Raw genomic sequence first — 26,573 nt, 5'->3', positions numbered from 1 at the left:
TCAAGTAGAAGGAGCCAGTTTGGGTGGAGGAGAGGAGAGGTGACTGGGGTAATCACTAAGGTTCTGGACTTGAGCTGGAGGCTTCACTGTGCTTTCTGGGCCCCCGTAGATTGGCGAGCGAGGAGCCAACCTGAGTGGTGGGCAGCGCCAGAGGATCAGCCTTGCCCGGGCCTTGTATAGCGACCGGGACATCTACATCCTGGATGACCCCCTCAGTGCCTTAGATGCCCACGTGGGCAACCACATCTTCAACAGTGCTATCCAGAAGCACCTCAAGTCCAAGACGGTTCTGTTTGTTACCCACCAGTTACAGGTATGGTGCTTTCTTCCCCAGGCTGCCTACCTTGACTTGGGAAACCAGAAACAGGGAGGTGGGCTTGGTCCAGGTACCTTCACGGGGCTCCATAGAGGTTCCTGGAGTCATCAGTTGTTCATTTCCTCAGCAAACAGCCCCCTGGCCCGTTATACAAATAAAGCTTGTTGTACCAATGTACCAGATGGCCATCTGAATCAGAGATCCTTGGAGCATGTTAGCTTTGCATATAAATCAGTAAGTAAAAGGGCTGAGAGGAGTAGGCTGAAAGTGGAGTTTGAGTATGAGATGGTTTGGAAAGAACTGTGTTAATATCTATATGGAAGTGGGAACTGTTTAGGGAAAACAAGCTCTTCTCCCTCTGTCATTCCATGACTAGCAGACACTTGGGAGAGCAGCTCAAGGATGTTGCCATCTGCTTCACATATGTTGTCAAGTTTAGGGGGCTAAGCCTCCATTCTACCACAGAAGGTCTGTAATTATGTGTATTTCTGAGTGCAGTGAAAGGGCGTGAAGTGTAATGCAAGGCTCATGTGACTCCATCAGCAGATTTATGTCAAAAACTGCAGGAACTGCTCTTTGAAATACTTCTCAAGGGACAATAAACTAAAGTGGGGGTTCTCAGTCTTGGCACTATTGACATTTGGGGCCAGATAGCTCTTCATTGTCGGGGGTTATCTTGTGCCTCCCTGGCCTCCATCCACTAGATTGCAGTGGTACCTCTTCCCCAAATTGTAACAACCAAAAAGATCTCCAGTTATTGCCAGATGTCCCCTGGGAGGCCAATCGCATCCACGTGAGAACCGCTGAGCTAAGGTATGGGTGTTTGAATGTATTTGCACAAATATCAGCAACACTACGTTGTCCCTGCCTTTGTTTCCAGTACCTGGCTGATTGTGATGAAGTCATCTTCATGAAAGAAGGCTGTATCACAGAAAGAGGCACCCATGAGGAACTGATGAATCTCAATGGTGATTATGCTACCATTTTCAATAACCTGTTGCTGGGAGAGACACCCCCAGTTGAGGTAAGATTCATGTGGTGTTTGTGTGCATCTTCTCCTTTCTAGCAAGGGAGACGTGACTGTAAGTGAGTGGTGGAGACATCTCAGCTGAACTCAGTGTCTGGGTCTTATTGGCAGGGGCCCTATTTTCTGGTGACCAGACTGCTGTGTTTTAGTTCACATACTATGGGGCTGGTCTTCTGTCACTGAGAACTTATTAATAAGGCAATGACTGGGAGAAGGATACGGGCTCAGTATGTGCTGCTGTGCAGTCATAGCGTAGTCTCAAGAACTTCAAGGGGCCGGCCTGTGGCATCGTCATTGGGTTCAAGCACTCCACTTTGGTGGCCCAGGGTTCATGGGTTTGCATCTCAGGTACAGACCTATACACTGCTCATCGGGCCATGCTGTGGCGGCATCCCACAAACAAAGTAGAGGAAGATTGGCACAGATTTTAGCTCAGCAACAATCTTCCTCAAGCAAAAAGAGGAAGATTGGCAACAGATGTTAGCTCAAGGCCAATCTTTCTCATCCAAAAAATAATTAATTAAAAACTTCAATCCTGATTGAAGCATTATGAAGCTCCTTTCTTAATAAACAAGTGAGTAAGGAGCCAAGGAAGAGAAATCAAATATTGCATACATTTGAAAATGATCCATGGTATCCTGACTGCTGACTTGGCACTCATCAGCTAACACCCACTGTGTCCCAATTACTGGATTAGGCATTTTATAGAAGTCATCCTGTTTAGTCATTTTAACAGAGCTGTGTGGCAAAATGTGATTATCCCCCACTTCTGCAGCTGAGGAAACGTAAGCTCAGAAAAGTTAAGCAGCTTGCTAACGAGGGCAGTTTGACTCCAAAGCACTCTTTCTGCCGTGCTGCCCTGCCTCTTGTGACAACACAGAAAGATGGCGGCTTTCCACAGGTTCACTCTGGGCTCCGAGTTGGTCAAATGCCAGGGAGTACTTAGTTGGTGCCAAAGGAGTTGTTTTTCCTGCTTGCCAACCTGCTCTCATATTGAACTCCTCATTCTGTGGTTACCTGGGGTCCTGGGGGTGTGCTCAGTTTGGGCTAAAAGCTACTTCTAAGCTACCAGGTCATTTTGATGTCTGAGAAAGATAAAAGCAGAAAGTTATTGAGACCTTTTCTGGGAGTCTTATTTCAGTCTTTGGGTGTCATCCTGTTTGATTTCAGGTACAGTACAACTGACTGTTCATGACTGATGCGTTTTAGGCCTTTTGCTATAACTCAGACATTCCAGTTGTCATCAGTAACTTCCACAGAAAAAAACGGATCCAGGTTTGGATTCAGGATCTCTCCCTATGACTCTCAGTGTACTTTGGACTCTTCAGATTATTTCCTCCTCACTGTAGACGTGGAGGGGAAACTGAGAGGGGAGAGAAGCTAAAATATGAAATGTCCAAGGAGCAGAAGAATATTGAGTCTGTATGTTGTCATGGAGGAGCATGCCTTCAGTATGTCACTTAACTTTCCTGAGCCTCAGTTTCCTCATCTTAAAAATGGGGATGCCTCTTGCCTCTTAGAGTTGTTGCATCAATTAAGTGAAATAATACGTGATGTTCTTACTCTAGTAAGTGGTCAGCAAATGATAATTTTCTCTTTAGACAGTGCATTTGTTCATACACTGCAGTAAATATAAAATTTCGAGCCCTATCCGGGTTCTGGTTCAAGATGGCGACATAGGAAGATCTTGAACTCAGCTCCTCCCACAGACACACTGAGTCCGCAGCTACATATGGAACAGTTTCCTCTTTAAAAAACCTAAAACCTGATTGAGTGACAACTAAACACTGGGTGAACGAGAAGAAAACCACGTCGAAGCGGGTAGGAGAGGCTGGGACACGGTCTCACCATAAACCCCACCCCCAGGATGGTGACCCACACTGGGCGGGAAGTCAAAACCTGGAACTTCTCCCTGAGGAGCAAGGGATTCGAACCCACATTGAGCATCCCAACCTTTAAGACATACACTTGAGAGTTGAGCCCCTAAAACATCTAACTTTGAAAACCAACAGGGCTCACGTCCTGAGACTCACAAGACTGAGGCGATCTGAAAAACTGCTCTTAAAGGGCTCATGTGCTTGGACTCACCCACCCCAAGGCCCAGCCCAGCGGCAGCCGATTGCAACCAGACTTAGAGCGGAGGGGACTCACCTGCTTATATTAAAGCATCGGCCTGAGGGGCAGGCATTTTATGTAACACACATGTCTAGAAGCCTGCTGGAACACTCTCCAGGAATGGAAAGTGACAGGCACCATCTTCACACTCTCCCTTTGCCGTGTTCCAGAGCATCAGTGTCTCCTGGAGGGGAGCTTTTACAGGCATATAGTGCCCCGATTTCTGCGGCTACCACCTGGAGGATGCCTCTTGATCACCTTGGCTCTGGAGGTCGGGGCAGCTTGCACTCTTGGTCCTATGGTACTGTAATAATCAGTGTCTGGCACCCTAATTTTTGTGACTGCTGCTAGGGGACATCTCTACATCACCTGACTCTGGTGGCCAGTGGGGCTTGCTTATGGGTCCCACAGGACTATAACCAACTGAGAAGGATTTCTTCAACAGCTGCTACCCCCCGGGGCACAGCAAGCTGCAACAGACTCAGGAGCTTGGTCTTTCTGTGAAGGAAGCCTATTAGCTTAATCATCATGACTGCAGCCTAATTGAACTAATTAAACATGCTCGGCCTGGAGCTTTGGCCTGAGGGGCAGGCTTCAGGTTTGGCACACATTAGTGACCTACAGAGCTGCTCTCCAGGAGTGTAGGCTGTGGACGCCATCTTGGTGCTCTCCCTCTGCCTTGCTCCAGCTCGCCAGTATCACCCAGAAAAGAGTGTATGCACTTGTCTGGAGTCCTGACTTTTGCAACTGCTGCCCAGGGGACACCTTCAGATCACCTGGCCCTAGTGGCCACCGGGCTTTATGCTTGTAGTCCCACAGGACTGTATATACTTGCATACTTTTAAAAGCTGATGCCTAAGGATAAACAAATTCACTAAAGTTGCAGGATTCAAAATCAATACACAAAATTTTGTTGTGTTTCTATATACTAATAATAAACTTTCAGAAAGAGAGATTAAGAAAACAATCCTATTTACAATGGCATCAAAAAGAATAAAATACCTAGGAATAGGTTGGTGTCAAGAGGGCGGCGTAGGCGGACTCTGAACTCACCTCCTCCCACTAACATAACCAAGTTACAACTATTCTTGGAAAAATTACCCCTGAGAGAGAACTGAAAAGTGGATAAAAAGAACCCCCGCAACCACGGACTGCCCTGACTGAGGTAGAAGAGGCAGAAATTCCTTTCTATTCGTTTCTCTTAAACAGGGACCCCCAAAATATATACACTTCAGACTTACGAAACCTACATGTGCTGCCGGGTCAGAAGAGAACTTTTCCAGAAGAATACAGGCCTCAAAGTCCCAGAGAGGCTTGCAGACCATTTTGTGATTCCTAAATTCTCTAATTTCTGCTTCTGGCCATAGTTTTGGGAGGACACTGACCCCTTCTCATGGGCCTCTCTGGCTATTTGGAGGCCCTGGAAGGCACTTCTAAGTTAGTGGGCCCTCACCACTGGTGTTCACCAAAGACAGCCATATTCCATATGAAAGGGGGTGTGTGTGAAAGTGATGCCGCAGACTCTATGCAAGATATCAGAGAGGCACTTCAGCTAAGCAGCAAATAAACTTAACCCAGATGTCAAAAAAAAAACCCCAAAAAACCTAGGAATAAATTTAACCAGGGAGGTAAAAGACCTCTATATTGAAAACTGCAAGACATTAAAGAAAGAAATTGAAGAAGACATAAATAAATGGAAAGATATTCTATGCTCATGGATTAGAAGAATTAATATTGCTAAAATGTCCATACTATAGATTCAGTGCAATCCCTATCAAAATTCCAATGGCGTTTTTCACAGAACTAGAACAAATAATCCTCAAATTTGTTATGCAACCATAAAAGACCCTAGATAGCCAAAGCAGTCTTGAGAAAGAAGAACAAAGCTGGATACAGCATGCTACTGATGTCAAACCATATTACAAAACTACAGTAATTGAAATAGTATAGCGTTGGCATCAAAACAGATACATAGATCAATGGAACAGAATAGTGAGTCCAGAAATAAACCCCTGGTCAATTAATTTACAACAAAGGAGCCAAGAATATACAAGAAAGAAGAGAAAGGATAGGGAAAGGACAGTCTCTTCAATAAATGGTGTCGGGAAAATTAGATAGTCACATGCAAAAGAATGAAACTAGACCACTATCTTACATCACACACAAAAATTAACTCAAAATGGATTAAAGACTTGAGAATAAGACCTGAAACCAGAAAACTCCAGAAGAAAATATGGTTGGTAAGCTCTTTGACATAGGTCTTGGCAATGATTTTTTCAATCTGACACCAAAAGCAAAAATAAACAAGTGGGACTACATCAAACTGAAAACCTTCTGCACAGGAAAGGAAACCATCATCAAAAAGAAAATGCAATCTACTGAATGGGAGAAAATATTTTGCGAATCATATATCTGATAAGGAGCTAATATCCAAAATATATAAAGAACTCATAAAACTCAATAGCAAAAAAATCAGAAGATTTGAATAGACATTTTTCCAAAAAAGACATACAGATGGCCAACAGGTACATGAAAATCATTAATCATCAGAGAAATGCAAATCAAAACCACACTGAGATATCACCTCACACCTGTTAGAATGGCTCTTATCAAAAAGACAAGAAATAAGTGTTGGTGAAGATGTGGAGAAAAGGGAACCTTTGTGCACTGTTGGTAGGAATGTAAATTGGTTCAGTCACTATGGAAGACAGTGTGGAGGTTCCTCAAAAAATTAAAAATAGAACTACCATATGATCCAATAATTCCACTTCTGGGTATTTATCCAAAGAAAATGAATACTAACTTGAAAAGATATATGCACCCGCATGTTCATTTCAGCATTATTTATAATAGCCATGGAAACAACCTAAGTGTCTATCAATGGATAAATGAACAAAGAAAATGTGATACACAAACACACACACACATACACACAGACAACAGAATATTATTCAGCCACAAAAGAGAATGAAATCTTGCTATTTGCAACAACATGGATGGACCTCGAGAACATTATGCTAATTGAAACAAGTCAGATAGAGAAAAACAATTGCCATATTATCTCTTACATGTGGAATCTAAAAATAAATAAATTTTTTTAAAAAGCCTAACTCATAGATCCAGAGAATAGCTTGGTGGTTGCCAGAGGCAGGGGGTGGAAGGTGGGAGAAATGGATGAACTGGTTTGTTTTTTGTTTTACTTAATTTAAAAAAAAAATTAGAGGCCTATCTTATGTTCCAGATGTGGCTCTAAGTTTTATATTATTTTCTGATTTTTTTCACCATCGATTTAAAAAGGCTAGTGGGGGGGGGGGGCCGGCCCCGCGGCCAAGTGGTTAAGTTCACGCACTCTGCTTCAGCGGTCCAGGGTTTCGCCGGTTCGGATCCTGGGCGCAGACATGGCACCGCTTTTCAAGCCATGCTGAGGCGGCGTCCCACGTGCCATAACTAGAAGGACCCACAACTAAAAATACACAACTATGTACTGGGGAGCTTTGGGGAGAAAAAGGAAAAAAATAAAATCTTTAAAAAGTCTAGTGGAGAGCAAAGTGGGGTCATGAGGCTAACCATGACATAGAATTAAACATAGTAAACTATATTAAGAGAATTTTCTATGTAAAGATATAAGAGGAATTTGGAAAGGAGAGCTTAAGTCATTTCTATTTTCTCAGGTTCAGTTTGGTGAAAGTTTATTAATTCCCTGTGTGCCCTGTTCTGGGCAGTCTGGGTGCTAGGCCCTGTGTCGGTTATAACCATGCATGACATCATTTCTGTCCTTGATGGACTCAGTCTCCTAGGGAAGCCCAGTGCTCTATGCTCTTACAGGGGCGCTGTACACAAAGTCACATTTACAGCACTGTGCTGTTTCAGAGTACTAACCAAGTGCCTGGGAGAACAGGGGAGGGGTCAGCCTTATTCTAGAGGAGTCTGAGTTGCCTTAGGAAGGATGTAAGATTTGAATCCCTCTGAATGAGGACAGCTGTGACTGAGTTGGGACTAGGGGAGGGGCATTTCAAGTGAAAAACACAGGAATGGGAGAGGAACTTGCAGAGTTAGGCTAGGGCCAGAATGTGGAGGTCTTGCAAAAGCAGGCTGAGAGGTTTGAGTTTATCCTGCGGTAGCAGTGGGAAATGATCAGATCTATGATTTGATTAGTGATGTGGGGATCGGAGAAGGGAGGAATGGAAGTGATCCCAGCCGTAATACTTTGGTCAAGTCGGGGTGGATGAGAACAGCCTAAGGGCTACTGTGTTTGGAGTTTAGGTCTTTAGAGAGAGCAGTATCAATGGAATAACAGGGTAGGAACCCAGATCTCAAAGATTTAAGGAGTTGAGGAAGTACAAGAAATGAGTATAGGTGACCCTTTCAAGAAGTCACATGTCTCTCTTTTCAGTAATAGCAGCTCGATAGATGCTTCTCTAATATTTCCTTTGGACATTTGTCTGAATGGCTGTATCATGACTGGAGACACTTTTTTTTTTAAATTAGATTAATTCAAAAAAGGAAACTAGTGGTTCACAGAAGAAAACACAAGAGAAGGGTCCTAAAACAGGATCAGTAAAGAAAGAGAAAGCAGTGAAGCCAGAGGAAGGTAAGGACCTTTTTTGAGATTTTAGATTTGTCATTAAAGTTTATCAGTAATTATGCCATGCGGTAATTCATGATGTTTGATAGCATTGTGTGTTGTAGAGTACCTGGCCTTATATTTCTGAGATAACAAAATTCTTGTATAATATTAGGAGACCGTGAGGCACCTTCTGTTTGCTTAAACGGACCAAGGCAATAAGAATGACCTTTCATCTTTCCCAAGAAGGCCATATCTTCCTCTGTGGGGTGGGGTCAGGTGTAGGTAGTCATAACTGAGTCATGTTGAGTAAGGAAACATTGAATGGTGGGTAGAGATGCCCCTGTCCTTCCTATGACTCACCCCTGCTCTTTAAAAGCCAGTGCCAACCAGGACAGAGGTGTTGGGCTCCAAGAAGGCCCACGCCCTCCGTCGCTCCTGTTAGAAGGATACACCCCTTGGCTTGTCCTGATGAGACCGCAGCAGGCCTGTGGTGAGGAGTTACAGCTAGGGGTTTTCCTGCTTGACTTTCCTTATCCAGAGTCCTTGGTCCTGTTTTTTAACCCTTTGTCTTATTACCTGGAACAAATCTTGGGAGTCAGAAAAGCTATTTTCAATACCTTAGGTATTTTCACCTTTGTGAATTTTAAGCTGCATATCAGTTGACCAAACAAAAAGAGAGAGAGAATGCAGCCCTGTTTTGAAGCTCTCTTTTTGTTGTGTCCCCTCCTCACCTGACTTTCTCTTTCTACTGTAGTTGACATACAACATTATATTAGTTTCAGGCGCCCTCACCTGACGTTTTGAATCCAGGACTTTCCTGGGTTTGCCACTGCTTTGGAGATGGGCCTGTTTTCACTTCCTTGTTCTTAAAACTGCAGCAGAGGGGGCCGGCCGCATGGAGAGTGGTTGGGTTCGCGCACTCGGCTTTGGCAGCCCAGGGTTTTGCCGGTTTGGATCCTGGGTGCAGACGTGGCACTTCTCATCAGGCCACGCTGAGGCGGCGTGCCGCATGCCACAACTAGAAGGACCCGCAACTGAAAATACACAGCTGTGTATCAGGGGGGCTTAGGGGAGAAAAAGGAAAAATAAAATCTTTAAAAACTGCAGCAGAAGTTCAGAATTAGGAGTTGACCTCCTGATTTACCACTCCCTACCTCTTTTCTTTCTTTTGATAAGCCACATGTGAGATTTTGACTTCACGTATGATTTCAGATAACCTGACTCTCACAGCCCACAAAATAAACACAGCACAGAAGGCTGAGACATCTGTCAGTCCCTGCCACAGGCAGTACGAAAAAACAGACTATCCTTAGGAAACATTTGTTCTCATCTACATAGCCACTAACCTGGAGACTCATAATTCTTAAAGTGCTCATGGCGGGTGTGGCTTGTTCCAAGATAATTAAACATCATATGTGATGAAGAGGCAGAGGCTTCTGGTAGGGCTGTTTCTCTGTAGTCTCACATCAGCACCAGTCATCTGACCACCCTGGGAGCTCCAAGGAGATATCCCTGAATTTTCTGTCTCTTCCTCCCGCCAATCACCATGTCCTGCTGAAGTTACCTCCTGAAATTCCATCTCCATTGCCATGACCCTGGTTCTGGCCTTTGTCATCTCTTACCTAGAGTGTTACAGCTGTCTCCTTTTAAATCTGTCCTCCATCAAGACAGCTGAGGGATATAGTTAAAAATAGGAGACCAGCCAACCCACTTTCCTACATGAAGCCTTTCAGTGACCTCCTATTTTCAAAGCCGTGTTTTCTAACCTTTTTCCTGATATGGCACATATAGAAAATGCCATTATTTGTCTGGGACACTGGGATGCATGGAAGGGGCTGATCGCTGCCAGAGGTGGCTGGTCTGGCCATCCCAGGCCCACCTAATAGGGCTGGGGAGGCAAAGCTCCACACACACCTGTAGCCCATTCTCTTGAGGAGATCTTGTCTGAAGGATAAAGTTCAAATGCCTTCACCCTCTGACCACAGCCTGCTTATCCACTCTTCCTGTGCATGTAATGTCCTAACCATGCTAAACTGTCTGTACTTACTGTTCTGCTGTTTCCCACCTCTGTGCCGGTGCTCGTGTATTTCCTCTGCCCCTACTGTTTCCCTACTTGGCCGACTTTGGCTTCCCTTCAAGATGCAGTGTAGACTGCACAGAAAGTCTTCCCAGGAACCTCCCTGCTAACCACCCCACAACTCCTCCAAGGAGGGTAGGAACACCTCCTGGGTGTCCCCCTGCTGCCCTGAATAGAGCTCTGGGACTGCATTTAGCACACTTTACTATAATTGCATGTTTGTTTATCTGTCTGTCCTACTAGACTGTGGAGGGATCCTCAGCCAGATCCCGAGGGCAGGGACCTCGTCTTAATCCTCTTTACCACTCCAGGGCCTCTTCCTGGTCTTGGTTTGTAGTAGGTGATTAATAAATATTAAAAGGATGAACAAAAGCTTCTGATGAAGAGGAAATAATGCTAATCTAGGGCCCTGTGAAACTATGGGCTCTCTTTGATTCTGCTATTCTGTAGGTGACTTCGTTTTGGAAAAGTAGCCTTTTCTTTCTGAGTTTGTGTTTCTTTTTTTCTTACCTAGGGCAGCTCGTGCAACTGGAAGAGAAGGGGCAAGGCTCAGTGCCCTGGTCTGTATACGGTGTCTACATCCGGGCTGCTGGGGGCCCCTTGGCCTTTCTAGTCATAATATCCCTTTTCATGCTGAACGTGGGCAGCACCGCCTTCAGCAACTGGTGGTTGAGTTACTGGATCAAGCAAGGAAGTGGGGTAAGGTTACTCATTTCAAGGGAAAATTATATGTCTAAGAATATGGCCATCTCTCTGTATTCCCTGGCGATTCTTAGGGAAATGGCTCTAGTTTTCAGTTAAAAGAAGCAATGAACAAGGATTACCTAGGATAGAAAGACCCATCCCTAATGTAACCTCACAAGATGGTTGCTCCTGGACTAACTCACGGGGCCGTGGAGCTTATCAGTAGCACACCTGTAGCTGTCGGCCCTCGTCCATTAGAAAAGAGAGAAGAAGGGGACAAAGCCTGCCTTGTGTTTGCCACAACCAGGTCCCAGAGTCATTATCCTGCGTCCTCCCTGAGCTGAGAATGGCCCTAAGGAGGGGTTCTCAGCAGTCCTTAGAATCTTCCTCATAGAGCCTTGCCTCCAAACAGAACACCACAGTGATGCAAGGGAACAAGACCTCTGTGAGCAGCAGCATGAAGGACAATCCTCTCATGCAGTACTATGCCAGCATCTACGCCCTCTCCATGGCCGTCATGCTGATCCTGAAAGCCGTTCGAGGAGTGGTCTTCGTCAAGGTATGCAGTGGTGGCCTCTGCTCCTCCTCTCCTTGGTGACTGTATGGTCAGGCTTCGGCGTGGCATCTCAGATTTATTCTGAGGAAGGGAGCTCCTTTGAAGTAGGGTGGCCCCGGTTGAAATGACCTGTAGCCCATTAACCTCAGCCTTTTCTTATTAGTCACCTCCTTCCTCCATGGCCTTTGCTCTTCTCCAGCTTTGGGAGTGGATGTCCTGTGGAGCAGGAACTAAGCCTGCCTGAGTCACCGGGTCCCTGGACCCTGATCACTTTGTGCTCTCCTCCTTAGGGCACACTGCGAGCCTCCTCCCGGCTCCATGACGAGCTTTTCCGAAGGATCCTTCGAAGCCCTATGAAGTTTTTTGACACTACCCCTACGGGGAGGATTCTCAACAGGTTTTCCAGAGACATGGATGAAGGTATTTCTCACCACTTCTTCCTGTTCTTTGGAGCACAAGCTGGAGCTCACTGTGCTCGCCAGCCTTCTAGATGACTTGCCAGATGTGCAGGTCTCTCCAGCTTTAGATTCTGAGAGAACAACCCCTGCTGGTGTTCACCCCAGGAACATTATAGTTTTGGCATTTTCTCCAGATTGCAACTTGTGTTTAGGCTAAGGACCCATCTGATTTTTCATCCTCCATCTAAGTTCTCTCATTTGATCTTATTTAACCTAAAAACAAGTTCAGAGGATTGAGTTAGTGTAAAGGCTTTGGACAGGGGCATCTCAGATTCCAAAACACGCATTTACTTGGGGGTAGTGCATTGGTCCTGGACACCTACCGCCTACAACCTCTGGCAGGTTTTCTGGATGCTACATGGCCTGTGCCAGCACCAGAACTTAATACTCCCCTAGTGCAGAATAATAGTAATGCCGCCTGACATGTATTGAGGGCTTCCTGTGTAACAAGCAGTGTGCTGAATGTTCTGTGTGCATATCCTAATCCTCACAGCAGCCCTCAGAGGTGGGTATTGTTTCACCCTCTGAATGCCTGGGGAAGCTGAGTCTAGAAAGGTTGAATAACTTGTGCAGGATCGCACAGCTGTTAGATAACAAAGCTGATCTTTTTACCCCAGAACTAGTGTTTTTAACTCCTGCCCTGTGCCGCCTCCAGAGAAGCATGTGTTTCACATGTTGATCGGCCAGTGTAAAGCGCATGGCCAGAGGTAACAAGGGAGCAAAACCATCACTGATACACAGAACTGATGCATGACACGATCCCATTTCTGTTAAACACACGTGTGCACACACAAATAGAGAAAAGACCGAAAGAAAAAAATCAGTGGTATCAACATGTCTGGGATTTGCATGAAAATACTTCAGCCAAAAAAAGAAAAAAACGTGAGAGAGAGGAGATAGCCAAAAGGAGATGAAGAAAATGTTGATAACTGTTGGATATTCTCTTGACTTTTGTGTATGTCTAAAACTTTCCATGATGAAACATTTCTTAAATGTTAGGAGGAGTTCATGGGTATTGGTAAGAATATAAATTGTTTATTTTCTTTTGCATATTTATTTCCCAAATATATTCTACAACAAAGCATATATTACCTGTAAAGGGGGAAAATTGTTTAAAAGGGTTGGGCAGCATAGTGAACCAAAAAGAGGGCACAGGGAAGAAAGAATGAATTTTCTTGGGAAAAGAAAAATTAGAGCAACCAGGTTTCTAGATTTTTCTTTGATCAGACTGTTTAGAAGACAACACACAAATTTCAGATAGGGGAACCTCTTTTTGTTTTCTTAAACTTTTGGTTCCGTCTTCCCTGTTTGTGGATCCCAACAGTCTGACACTTGTTCCTTTCCGGTTTCCCCAGTCGATGTGCGCCTGCCGTTCCAGGCCGAGATGTTCATCCAGAATGTCATCCTGGTGTTCTTCTGTATTGGAATGATCGCAGGGGTTTTCCCATGGTTCCTCGTGGCAGTGGGGCCCCTCTTCATCCTCTTTTCAATTCTGCACATTGTCTCCAGGTAAACAAGAAGTGTTGATGTCTTCCAGGGCAGAGGATGAAGCCAGAGTTGCTAGTCTACCACTCTGACAAAGAACTCATTCTCTCTCCAGGGTCCTGATTCGAGAGTTGAAGCGTCTGGACAATATCACACAGTCACCGTTCCTCTCCCACATCACGTCCAGCATACAGGGTCTTGCCACCATCCACGCCTACAACAAAGGGCAGGAATTTCTGCACAGGTTAGTGCTGTTGGGGGCCAGAGAGCTCAAAGGGGAGCCAGCATCCCAGCGTTTAATAAGAGTCTAAATGGCCTTTCAAAGCCAGAGCTAAGGATTATAAAGCTCATTACTTTATATTTAAAGTATACTATATTTTTTATACTATATTTAATGTATCAGTGATTTAATGATCTCTGATTAAAATTCACTTGCTTGCTGGAACTCCTCTTCTGAGCAAATGAGAAGACGAGAAAACAGCTTTGGAGTCTATTGGTTTTTGGCTCTGAACGGCTATATTTGATAGAATTTTGCTCTTTTTTTTTTTGAACAGTGGAAGAGTCATTGACATTAGAGTGACATTTTACTTAGATGTTGAACATTGTTTATATGAGAAATTTATGTTCATAGATAGCATTCTGGAGAGTTGTATTAACAAGAGATTGAAACTAACCTAAATGTTCTTCATTAGAACACTGGTTAAATAAGCTATGGTATCCCCATGTGGTGGAATATTATGTGGCCCGTAAAAAGAATGAAACAGCTCTCTAAGTACTAACATGGAGTGATCTCTCAGATGCATTAGTGAAAGAGCAAGGTACAGATGTGTGTGTATGGTATGCTCCCTTTTAAGTTTGTGCTTATATATATAACGTTTAGAATATCTCTGAAAGGATACGCAAGAAACTAATAGTTGCCCAACTGGAAAGGGGGACTGAGTAGCTTGGGGATGGGCAAGAGAAAGACTGACTTCTCGTGGTAAAACCTTTTATACCTTTTAAATATTCTATTTTGTGCATATATTGTGTATTCCAAAAATTAAGTAATTAATTTTAAAAAGAAAATCTAGAATAGAAAGCTTAGGTTAAATGACTCAGAAAAATACATTCGGACTTTAAGTGAAAAAAAGTAAAATACACTGTGTACATGTGTGTATACATATACACTTAAATGTGAGTGCATTGAAAAAAATCCTGGGAGGAAATGCAGCAGAATATTAACTCTGGTTTTAACTGAGTGGTGAGAGTACTGGACTTTTGCATTTTCTTATTCTGTGTCGCATTTTCTAAATTTTCTCTAAAGGGCGCATATCTTATGTAAGGAGGAAATGTGATTTTTTTCTAAAGCAAAGCACATTTGCCTGGCAAGACTTCCTTCTCTGGAGTTCTAATTGTTTGCAGCGCCCGAGCCTTCAGATGGGGTCTGCTCTGCTCCCCAGGTCTCCTATTGACAGTAGTGTCTTGCTCCTTCAATGGCAAAAGTTGTCCAGGTCTTTTTTACTGTGGTTTAGCTCACTGTTCCTGGCTCTTTGCCTCATGGCCTTGGGAAACAAGTACCATTCTGCCCAATGGTGGTGCATCAGCAGACAATTTCCACTTTCATATTCATTCAATTTTTCCTGGTCTTGGGTCATTTCTGCAGTTTGCCTTTATATCTCTTTCTTTGAGAAAGTGACCCCAGACCTAAGACATTTTTCTGAAGCTTAACAAAACCTCTTTATTTTGTCTCATTCCCTCAGCTTTCCAGATGCTGTCGAAGTAGATATTTTTCCTAACATCTTTAATACATTTCTTTGAAAGGGTAAAACTAGAAAACCCCATGTCCTCCTGTGAGTGGAGCCTGGAATACTCTGTACTTCTTAAGTTTCCCTATCATTCTCCTACTTACAAACAGGAAGTACTTAAATCTTAGCCCTCCATCTGTAAGTCACCGAAGCTTTGACATCATCCACAGCCAGGGTTGTATGGTACTTTATTTGCCTATTTGATGTTCTGTCTTCCTCACAGGTATCAGGAGCTACTGGATAACAACCAAAGTCCTTTCTTCTTGTTCACGTGTGCGATGCGGTGGCTGGCTGTGCGGCTGGACCTGATCAGCATTGCCCTCATCACCACCACCGGGCTGATGATTGTCCTCATGCACGGGCAGATTCCCCCAGCCTACTCGGGTCTTGCCATCTCTTATGCTGTCCAGGTCAGTCTCTGGGATGAGGGCATCATCTTGGCTCGTGTGAGTCCTTCCTGTGTTGGCCTAGGAGAGGCATGGTAGGGGGCTCTGCCGTAAGCCACTGTTTCACCTCCCTTCTCCTGGTCTGCTTCAGCAGGAACAATCTGGACTTGGCTGGGGCGGGGAGGATGGGAGAGAGATAAGAGTCATTTATAGGAATAAAGGGATTTAAGTCTGTTGCATGTATTTAAGAAATAGGTGCTCTTTTCTTCATAAATAAACATGATTTTGAAAATAGTTTCTTACTTGTGGGTTTCTGTGTTCACCACCTTCTCGTCTCTGGCTTCTTCCTAGTCTTCTAAGAAATACTGTATCCTCAATATACTTCTTCTGTGCATTTTATTTTCAGGCCCCTGGTTTGCCTAATACTGTTACATATGTAAACCCTTCTGGTCCCTAAGGATGGTTGAAGGTCTTTAAATAGCTCAAAGAACAATTGGGAACTTGAACACTGACTAAATATTTGAAGATGTTAAAGAATTATTATTACTTTTTTAAGATGTGATAGTGGTATTGTGTTTTTAGAGTGTTTATGTTTTAGAGAGATATAAGCTAAAATATTTATGGATGAAATCATAGGCTATCTGGGATTTGCTTCCAAATAATATAGAGGGCTGGGGTGTGGCAGATGGAAGAATGTTGGTTATAAGTTGGTAATTTTTTACAATGGATGTTTGGTACATGGGAGTTCATATACTGTCCTCTCTGCTCTTATAAAATGTTCGACGTTTTTCCATATTGGAAAGATAAAAGTTAATAAGTAACCAAAGGAAACCCAAGAAGAGATAGGTGTCTTCACAGATACCCAAAGGTGTCTGTCCACGTTGTGCAAATTTACTTGATTATCGGATGGGGAAGAATGTGTATTATATATACAGCATTGCAGAATCCTCAGTCTGAGGTGCACAGGGGCTCTGCGTGCACTTTTTGCAGCCTTATTTCTCTTATTTGACTTTCCCAGAAGTATTGTCACTGGTTGCTCATATATCTCCATTTGTCATGACTGCCGTGGCAGGTCCAGGCACAAGTATGAAGCCGGAAGTTATTCAGCTACACATGCATGTTACTGGAAATGAAAAGATAGGTGGAGAATGTTTGGATACAGGAAAGGTAGTGCCAGCAGAAGCGTGATGCCCCCTGCATTCATTGAGAATTGCAGTTGACTAGGGGTTAATAGGCATTGTCTTAGATGTTTGCAGAATGACTCAGTCCCTAAAACCAGCTGCTGCGGATGCCCAGGTCGTTCTTACAATTGAGTTCTGATCCCCTAGATGAAGGATGTTTTCACTGTTGGCCCAGTATGTATTTATAATGAATTCTTTCTTGGATTTTTCCTTTCCATTATCAGTTAACGGGGCTGTTCCAGTTTACCGTGAGACTGGCATCCGAGACAGAAGCTCGATTCACCTCGGTGGAGAGGATCAACCACTACATCAAGGTCAGGCTGCTCCAGGCCTTTCACTGCATCTGAGCCTTCCTGGGGTTGTTTTACCCTTGTACTGCCACAGGTGGATGTGCAAGGAAGACGCTCGTGCTCTCTGCCTTATCTTATCCTGTGGGAGAGGACCAGCAGTCTCTCCAGCTGGAGATGTGTGGAACGGAGAAGAGAATAGCATAAGAGTTTCCTAACATATTTGTGAATTGTGTCTGATTAAGACCTTACGTTCATCAGCTAATTTCCAAAATGTTTAGAATCTTGTTAGTGAGTTAAGCTGACTAATGTACCATTTTCCTTACACTGTTTAAAACCACGTATTGTTTTAAATCTTAGTCTAGTTTACTTGTTCTTAACCAGGGATGGCTGTCAGGATCCCCTACTGAGCTTCAGGCAAAGGCAGACGTGGGCCTCATCTCTGGAGATGCTGATGCTGTAGATCCATCACTAATTCTAAACTGCATTCACGATTTAGAAACCAGTTAATTTAGCTGATACTGAGATTACTTGGCTCTTCCCACCTTCCCTCAGTAACCTCTTGTCAGCTGTCTTGTCATGGGGGAGTGGCTTGCTGGTGTCCTAATTGTAACTCTGAAAGTAGTTTTGTATAGAGAGACACAGAGTCCTGACGAATGAGGATTCTTTTTTTTTTTATAATGAACCAGCTCGTAAGTTTTCCTGCAGGCATGGTAGGAAATAACTGTGGAAAGGACTTTTTTTTTTTTCCTTTTTCTCCCCAAAGCCCCCTGGTACATAGTTGTATATTCTTCATTGTGGGTCCTTCTAGTTGTGGTATGTGGGATGCTGCCTCAGTGTGGCTTGTTGAGCAATGCCATGTCCGCGCCCAGGATTCGAACCAATGAAACACTGGGGCGCCTGCAGCGGAGCATGCGAACTTAACCACTCGGCCACTGGGCCAGCCCCCAAATGAGGATTCTTAAAAGTTCTCATCACAAGAAAAAAAAATTGTAGCTGTGTGGTGATGGATGTTAACTACATTTATTATGGTGATCATTTCACGATGTAAACATATATTGAGTCATTATGTTGTACACCTGAAAGTAATATATCATTTATATCTTAATTTTAAAAAACAATTAAAAAAAAGAAAAATGACCCTTTCAATTGAGAACTAGTATATTATGTAAACTGCATTTTCTAGCATTGTTTTGACAATGAACCTCACTAGTCATAGGATATTTCTGAAACTTAGAAATTCAGAAAGGATGGCAGGTAGCTATCAAATATATCTGCTAATAGGTGTTCCTTATGTTTATACATTAGCCTCTTTGCCCAGTGTTCTTGTCTGTGGGCAGGTGTACATACAGGTATGTAGTGTTCGATTTAACATCGCTGTTAGTGAGGGTCTCTTGCTGGAGAGGTCACGGTGATGATCAGGCATGGTACAGAGTGGACCCTGCACAAGCCAGTCACATTTCTGAGGACTGGCTCCCCACTGCCAGTCCCCAACCTGGATGCCTGTCCCAGCATGGAGTCCTTCCAGCTTGGAGTTTTAGACTTCAGTTCCCCACTCGCTGCCCAGCACGTGATAGTCTTTGGCCCTTATTTCCCTATAAGGCTGTGAGCCCCATGATTAGTTGCCAGAGAGTTTTAAAACATTGGGGGTATGACTGTTGGTAACAAAAATTACCCAAGCGGTTGTATTAAATACATCATTTTGAAGCTAGAATGGATTTCCGAGATTGTGTAATCCCATGCCCACAATTGCAGATGAGAAAATGAGACCCAGAGTGAAGAAGTGGTATATCCAGATCGCCCAGCTGGTTAGTGGCTGGGAATTGGGAATAGAGTCCATGTCTCCTGGATTGACCGAGATACGTCAGAATGCCAGAATCTGATTAAATGTTAGTTTCCTTCCTTTGGTTTAGGCCAGTAGTTTTGAAATGGTGGAATTCTATTTCGAGTGGAATATTTTCGAAGAATTCCCATAAAAACTGCCGTGGTTGAAGAGGCATGGAAGCCTCATGCCCCACCCTTGGCCTGCACGGCAGTTGTATGGAAGAATTCCGTAAGACGGAAGGCAGGTTGAAAGCCACTGCCCTTCCCCAGCTGCTGCTTGCCAGCCATTGGAAACTGCTTAGTGTGAACTTAGTAGCTGTTGTGCTCTGTCTAGTTTAGTGGTGATAAGCATTTACTGCCCAGGGAATCTTTCACAGCAAGGGGACAGGATGGCAGCCGCCTCTCTGTTGCTGTGGTTGTCCTGGTCTCACTTCCCTATGACAAAGCCTTGCAGCTCCCACAGAATCTGTGGTCAGTCTGAACCAGCCACTTGTGTCTCCCCAGACCCTCTCTTTGGAAGCACCTGCCAGAATTAAGAACAAGGCTCCCTCCCCTGACTGGCCCCAAGAAGGAGAGGTCACCTTTGAGAATGCAGAGATGAGGTACCAAGAAAATCTCCCTCTGGTTCTGAAGAAAGTGTCCTTCACCATCAAACCTAAGGAGAAGATTGGCATTGTGGGACGGACGGGATCGGGTAAGGATGTGCAGAGGCCTCTCTGGAGAAACGTTTGAACCTATGGGAGTGAAGTTTGGGCCCATGATTTGCTGTTTACTGAATATCACTCTTATCCTTTTAAACCAGATCCCTGTTAAATGAGTGATTAGTGTCTCAGGTCCCCTGAAACCAGTGTTCTAGGTTTATTTTCAACCCGGCTTTGATAACATTTAGCACTTTTCCTAATCATAGAAGTATACATCCTCAGTGTAGGAGACTTGGAACGTATAGCCAAGAGCAAAGGGAAAAGCACCTGTAACTCCCCTCACCAGAGATGATTACGTTAACATTTTTGTGGATGTCTTGTTAGGCTTTTTCTTTCTTCCTTTTTTTTTTTTAAAGATTGGCACCTGAGCTAACAACTGTTGCCACTCCTCTTTTTTTTTTTTAATTGCCTTTTCTCCCCAAATCCCCCCGGTACGTAGTTGTATATTTTAGTTATGGGTCCTTCTAGTTGTGGCATGTGGGACACCACCTCAACATGGCCCGATGAATGGTGCCATGTCTGAGCCCAGGATCCGAAACGGTGAAACTCTGGGCCGCTAAAGTGGAGCACACAAACTTAACCACTTGGCCACAGGGCCGGCCCCCTTGTTGGGCTTTTTCTATCAACAGGTAATGTTTACAAAAACGGGATCCTTTTACCCACACTGGTTCATGGCCTGCTTTTAAAACTACCAAATATTTTTCATGTCAGTTAGTATTCTATGACATGATTTCTATGCTGCATGATATAAAATTCTATTTTATGGATGTACCATAATTTATATTTAACCAATGAATATATTTATATTTCTATGAAGTCAAAATACACAAAAAATGTAAGGTCTCTATGATGCATTGCCAGTATAGCCTCATATTTATCAGAAGCTAACTCAACTCTAAATAAGGAACCTATATTGCTTTCAAGACAGAAATTATTTTCTTGGTCTGACATCAGTTGCAGAGATAGAGAATTCGCCTTCATTTTAGACATTTTACGTCACTCATTCTTAGAAGGTTTTACTATATGCCCTTTGGATTTCTAGGGCCAACACTTGAATGATTAGTTTCTTTGCCTGTCTTTCCTGAATAACATTTCAAAGTCTGAGTCTCGTCTCCTATTAGTAACCTGTTTGCCCGTGTATGTGAGGTCTCTCTGGCTCAGTTCTCGTTAGCTCTCTGGGCTCCATGCTTCCTTGGCATCGAAACTCTTTTAGCTTTTTTTTTTCTTTCTATTAAAAAAAAAAAAAGCCTTCTATCTTTTCTGGCCAATTTACTTTAAAGAACCTGCTAAGAAGAAAAGAAAAAGTCATTTCCTGCTTTCTGTTTGAAGGCATTTCATGTCAAAACAAGACACTGCCTCTGGGTTTCTTATACTGGAAAGAGAATGTTCAGCCAAGGAGGATTACCGCCCCCAGAGCTCTTGTTTTGCTCTGTCCCTCAAATCCCCTCTCCTGCACTGGCCCGCAAGGGCATGCTGCTCTCCTGAAAGCTCTGCCTGATGTCCCTCCCCGTGATTTCCCTTTAACTCAGGTGAGACGGGCAGAAATACTCACCGAGACTTTATTAAACCATAAATGGTGACAGAAGAGAAATCAACAAGAAAAACAAAATAATTATAAATAGTCTGACTTACAAAGTCTAAACTCTGGTCCTAATAAGCTTCTTCCAAGTCTCGTCGACCCCTGGCTCTGCTGTGATCGCAATCAAGAACACCACCGTGAGGACTTCATTGCCCCTTTTGCCAGCACATTCCATCAGTGCAAAGGTGGTCTAGATTCAGAGAACTAGAAAACCTTCCAGTCCAGGTGACCCCAGCCTAGGCATTTTTTGTTAAAGTGGAACAGCTTGACCCGTTTATTGGAGCGCCATTCCTTCTTTAGCTCAGACGTTGAAACAAACGCTGTCTCAGCACAGCGGGAAGGTCTCCCGCCTTCCTTTTATCTGGGTGAGGGGCCCCTACCCAGATCCCCCAAGCCAGATAAAGCCGTTCACTTCCAGGAGGGGAAGGCCTCATTAAGAATTGTCCTGCTACGAGGATTTGGATTTCCCAACTCGTTTCTCGTAGATGGATGTGAGGATTGCTGCCTGAGGAAGATGGATGTTACTTTGGGTTCGTTCCCATTAGGTTGTTTGAGAGGATTCTGCCCAGGGGACAATTCCGACAGTGGGGATATGGCCGCATCACTGGGGCAGGGCAGGATATTGGTACCCCCAGTGACCGCTGAATAGAGTCATGAAGCTCTCAGGAGAGGTCTCTCAGAGCGTGGAGGCAAGAGGAGGGTAGGAGGGTCAAGAACCAGCATCCTGCTAAGGAAAACTGGTCTAACCGCTAAAAGCCTGCAGTTCTAGATCTAAACTGTGGGTCCGAGTTGCAGAAAGGTAGTTGGGACCATGTCAAGCTTTTGGGGAGGGTGGGGGCGCTATATACAGAGAGCTTTTTAAATGTTTATATCCTTTGACATAGTAATTTCAGTTCTGAGAATCTGCCCCAAGGAAATCATCTGAAAAGTAGGAGCAAAGTTTGAACCATAACATTATTATAATAAGTTTTAAATAAACTGTGTGTCCAAAGTTAGAGGACTGGTTAAGTAAGAAAGAGTACATCACATGATGGAATATATTGCAGCCACTAAAATTTTATTTTGAAAAATTTTTAATAGTATGGTTGAGTTCTTATTACATAATGTTAAACAGGAAAAGGCAATTGCAACATTGTATCTGTGATGTATTCTCAACTCCGAGGAAAAGACTGAAAGGAAAGTGTCAAAAATAACAGTGGTGTGATTATGAGAGATGGATATTAGCTTCTTGAATTACTTATATAACTTTTAAAATGAAGATTCAATTAAGAAAAGCTGTTCTGCTTATCACCACAATACTGAACTCATTATTTTGTCCCCAAACCTGCTTTTCTGCCACAGCTCCCTATCATGGCAGAGTCATCTCCAGCCACTTACTGACTCAAGCCAAAACCTCCTCCCCTTGTGTGTTCACCCCAGAACTTCTTCCATCCTGAGCTACTGTGGTGGTGATGGAAGGCCTTGCCTTGTTTCTCAGCTGCAATAAGGGGACAGAAGAGAGAGAAGACATCTTGTCCTCTGGTTTGCCCCTAGCTCTTTGCTGTAAGATTTCTTGTTCTCCTCATTTTGCCTGAGAAGCATTAAAGCCTGTGTCCCCATTCCTAAGGTGAAAAGGAGGTATTTTTCTTTTTTTTTTGTTTTTTGAGGAAGATTAGCCCTGATCTAAAATCTGCCACCAATCCTCCTCTTTTTGCCAAGGAAGACTGGCCCTGAGCTAACATCTGTGCCCATCTTCCTCTACTTTCTATGTAGGACACCTGCATGTCAGCATGGCCTGACAAGTAGTACATAGGTCCACACCTGGGATCTGAACCGGCGAACTCCAGGCTGCCGAAGCGGAACGTGCAAACTTAACCACTGTGCCACCAGGCCGGTCCCGGCATTTTTCCGTTTTACTGTTATGACAGTGTAGCAGTCCCTCCAAAGTCTTCTCAGGCTGAAGCTGTGATTTAAATGTATATGCTTGGGAGCTCAGGGAAGTTCATCGTTTTTTTTTCTGTTTCTGGCTATCATTTGATACAATATCTCAGCTAATCAGTCAAAATAATAATCGAATAGAAATCGAAAAATAGATTATTTTGCCCTCACAATAAACCAGTTTTGTCCTCACAGAATTTGCTAATTGAGCTACTTTTCTGCATGTCTCCTGACTCACCAGGGAAGTCCTCTCTGGGGATGGCCCTCTTTCGTCTGGTGGAGTTATCCGGAGGCTGCATCAAGATCGACGGAGTGAGAATCAGTGATATCGGCCTGGCCGACCTCCGAAGCAAGCTGTCCATCATTCCTCAAGAGCCCGTTCTGTTCAGTGGCACCGTCAGGTGAGGATCTGAGCGCCCATGTGCTTCGTGCCTCATTTCAAGGTCAAGTGGGTGTGTGAGAGCCTCCATCTGGGACCCAGGTCCCTCATCTGGGACTGAGATCTAATGACCCCTGGTCTAGTGCTTTCCCACTACACCGTGTGCTTCCCATTGCAGAAATAAGGGGCAGCACCACTACACAAGCCACTTCATTAATACTAAACAGGGCCTGGAGGCCCTGCAGTCTGGTGGTAAAGAAGTCAGAGAGATCTGAGCTCAGGTCTCTGCTCTGTGACTTCAGACAAGTTACTTGACCACTCCTAAGCTTGTTTCCTTATCCATAAAATGGGGATATTATTAAAACTTGTTGTTGTGAAGATTGAATAAATTCATACAAATTATACAGCACGGAGCCTGGCAAATGGTGAGCGTTCAATAAACGGTAGCAGCCGTCATCAGCCTCATCACCATCATCTTCCCTCATCCACTCGGCACTCTCATCTCTCCCAGATGCGCTCAATGTTGCAGTTCTAATGATGGTTTTTAGGCATTATTACTATTCATGTTTTTCCGTTTCCCAGTATCTTCTCCCACCTTTGATACTTAGTCTGGAATGATGCCTCTCTCTGAAGTCGGCCAGCATACCAAAGATAAAATTCCTCTTCTTGACCTGTTAAAATAGTTACTAAGAAGGAAATATATTTAATCCCATTGTCTTTCCCTATACTTCATCTTCCCTTTAGCCTTAAGCTTTTTTTTTTTTTTTTGAGGAAGATTAGCCCTGAGCTAACTTCTGCCAATCCTCCTCTTTTTTTGCTGAGGAAGACTGGCCCTGAGCTAACATCCGTGCCCATCTTCCTCTACTTTATATGTGGGATGCCTACCACAGCATGTAGTGCCAAGCAGTGCCATGTCCTCACCCGGATCCAAACCGTCAAACCCCAGGCCGCAGCGCCACCGGGCCGGCCCCATAGCCTTAAGCTTTTGCATGCTAAAAACAATGGGGTTCCATAATTCGCATTCATTTCTATTCAAGTTCCCTCTCTTTCTAAATAGAAGCAGCTTTAACTTTATAGTTGACCTAGATAGGGCTTCTTTTTTTAAATCATTCTAAAAGTAATATTGCCATTTCTTCTTTAATTTTTAGCAGTTTCCAAAAGGCATGGGACCAGCTTAATTTCAAATAACTGATGGCAGTGTTCAGACTTGTCTTTAAAACTAGGTCCTCCTCCTGCACCCCCTCCCCCGCCTGTTCTTCGGAAATGGCATTTGAACTTACTGACTCAAGGAGGTTTGGTAGATAAGCTGAATTCTCACCTATGTTCGTGGAGAATCAACACTTCTGATGTGTTTGTTTTGGCATTCCTCTAAAACTCTCATGAATTTGGGGAGCACAGACTGGATCCGTTGATGATGCTATCCTTCCCCTCAGGTTCTGAGGTCAAACAAGCAACAGCAGAAGAGAATTTGAATCTTTTTCTTTTCTTTTTTCTTTTTTTAAGATTGGCACCTGAGCTAAAACTGTTGCCAACCTTTTTTTTTTTAATTCTTCTCCCCAAGGCCCCTCAGTACATAGTTGTATATTTTAGTTGTGGGTCCTTCTAGTTGTGGCAGAATTCGAATGTTTTTGAAGATTGAGGTCTAAAATGAAGAAATTGAGAGGTGTTGCCAAGTCTGCTCTTCCTTCCCATGAATCTTTCTTTTCTTGGTGAGGAAGAGTGTCTCTGAGCTAATGTCTGTTGCCAATCTTCCTCTTTTTGCTTGAGTTATTCTGTGCCAGACCCTGCTGCTCTAGAGAGCAACAACAGTAACAGTAACAATAACAGTTGCAGCTCAACTTGTCGAGGACTTACTGTGTGGCAGAGCCTGTCCTGAGCATTTTAATTGTATTGATTCATCAAATCCTCAGAACTCCGTGAGGCACGTGCTGTTATTCCGACTTTACAGATGAAGAAACTGAAGCCCTGAGAGGTTAAATTATGTGCCCAGAGACAGGAATTTGCACCTGGGCTGTCCGGCTGCAGCCATGCTCTCTGGCTCTCCGCTCACTGTATTGCCTCCTGAAGTTATCACGACCTTGAGGAGAGGTCTGTCTGTCTCTCCAAAAACCAGAGTCAGTCCTGCTTCCTCGGGGGTCTTGACTTGTTGTTACCTTTCTTTTTCCAGCATCTTCAAAATCTCCTCATGTGCTTTTAGATTTGCACAGCCCTCCCTCATCTTGAAAAAACTTTTTACACTCTCTCTGCTGCTCTCTTTACTCTTTTTCATTTATTCTACTTGTCCCTCATGCCTTTTTTTCACCTATAACTTTTTTTTAACCTAATTTTGCTCTTCACCCACCAAAGGCCAAAGTCAGGGCAACATTTCTGAATGACTATTTTGAGCTTTCCTTTAGCTTCCTGACAGAAGGTCCTTGAGTCCCAGAGTCTCCTGCCCTGAGTCCCACGGCTGCTAAGGAGGCGCCCACCCCAGAGGACAGGACAGTGTGGCCCAGGACAGTGTCTTCCATGTACCAGGAGGGGATTGCTGTGTCCTCTCACACTCCAGGAGATATTCTTGGCCTCATTTAGCACTGGCCAACAGGCGAGCTTCGAATATTGCTAAAAATAAAGTAAAGAACCAAAGGTGAAAATGCTCTTTTGGCAACATGAGGACTCCAGGAGTTCTGACTCTTAAAAATAAATGCCTTCGTGTTCAGAGGCTCTTCTTTCTCTCCGTCCACCCCATTTGAATACTTTTGATGCAGTGGAGGCATGACTTTGCTTCCGTTTCTATCTGTGGGTCAGACCCAGGGCCATCTGGCTGCTCTGATGAGGCTGTATTATTTTTCCTTCCTGACTGAGCTCCCTGCTGAGATCAGTCTGCCTTAATGTGTGTGTAGACCACCTGCTGGTGTATGTAAATATTCCTTAGTATCTGGAACCCTCTGCTTCGTCTTCAGAGGCTCCTCCGCTGGTGTGATGAGCCTGGGGGTTGAATGTCAAGCCTCTCAATGTGTGTTGTGAGTCTTCCCCACAGAAAATCTGAGGAGGCAGCTACTCCGTGAGCAGGCAACTGCACGCTGAGGTGCTTATCATGTGTCTAATGAGAGGTATCTGATGAACTTCCCAGGTCTGTTGGCTTCCTAGGGATGTCACAACAAAGTACCACAAACTGGGGGGCTTAAAAACAATAGAAATCTATTCTCTCACCATTCTGGAGGCGAGAAGTCCAAATCCGGGTGTCTGTAGGATCATGCTCCCTCTGGAA

The 26,573-nt window shown here is 44.0% G+C and overlaps 1 protein-coding gene across 4 annotated transcripts in view; it reads left to right on the top strand.

The window, feature by feature from the left end:
• Positions 1-26,573, top strand: part of ABCC5 (ATP binding cassette subfamily C member 5) — an 84,852-nt gene that overhangs the window by 47,060 nt on the left and 11,219 nt on the right. For all 4 annotated transcript variants that reach the window (XM_001497097.7, XM_070243357.1, XM_023623401.2 and 1 more), the window contains 12 exons: positions 110-313; positions 1,197-1,340; positions 7,947-8,049; positions 10,617-10,801; positions 11,199-11,345; positions 11,633-11,762; positions 13,156-13,309; positions 13,401-13,529; positions 15,293-15,479; positions 16,861-16,950; positions 19,252-19,441; positions 23,186-23,345. In XM_001497097.7, the coding sequence (XP_001497147.2) occupies positions 110-313; positions 1,197-1,340; positions 7,947-8,049; positions 10,617-10,801; positions 11,199-11,345; positions 11,633-11,762; positions 13,156-13,309; positions 13,401-13,529; positions 15,293-15,479; positions 16,861-16,950; positions 19,252-19,441; positions 23,186-23,345 (1,823 nt within the window). The remainder of the gene's footprint in view (positions 1-109; positions 314-1,196; positions 1,341-7,946; positions 8,050-10,616; positions 10,802-11,198; positions 11,346-11,632; positions 11,763-13,155; positions 13,310-13,400; positions 13,530-15,292; positions 15,480-16,860; positions 16,951-19,251; positions 19,442-23,185; positions 23,346-26,573) is intronic.

This window comes from Equus caballus, chromosome 19, assembly GCF_041296265.1.
Source record: "Equus caballus isolate H_3958 breed thoroughbred chromosome 19, TB-T2T, whole genome shotgun sequence".
Taxonomy (NCBI): Eukaryota; Metazoa; Chordata; class Mammalia; order Perissodactyla; family Equidae; genus Equus; species Equus caballus.
This window is presented reverse-complemented; position numbering and strand designations above follow the sequence as displayed.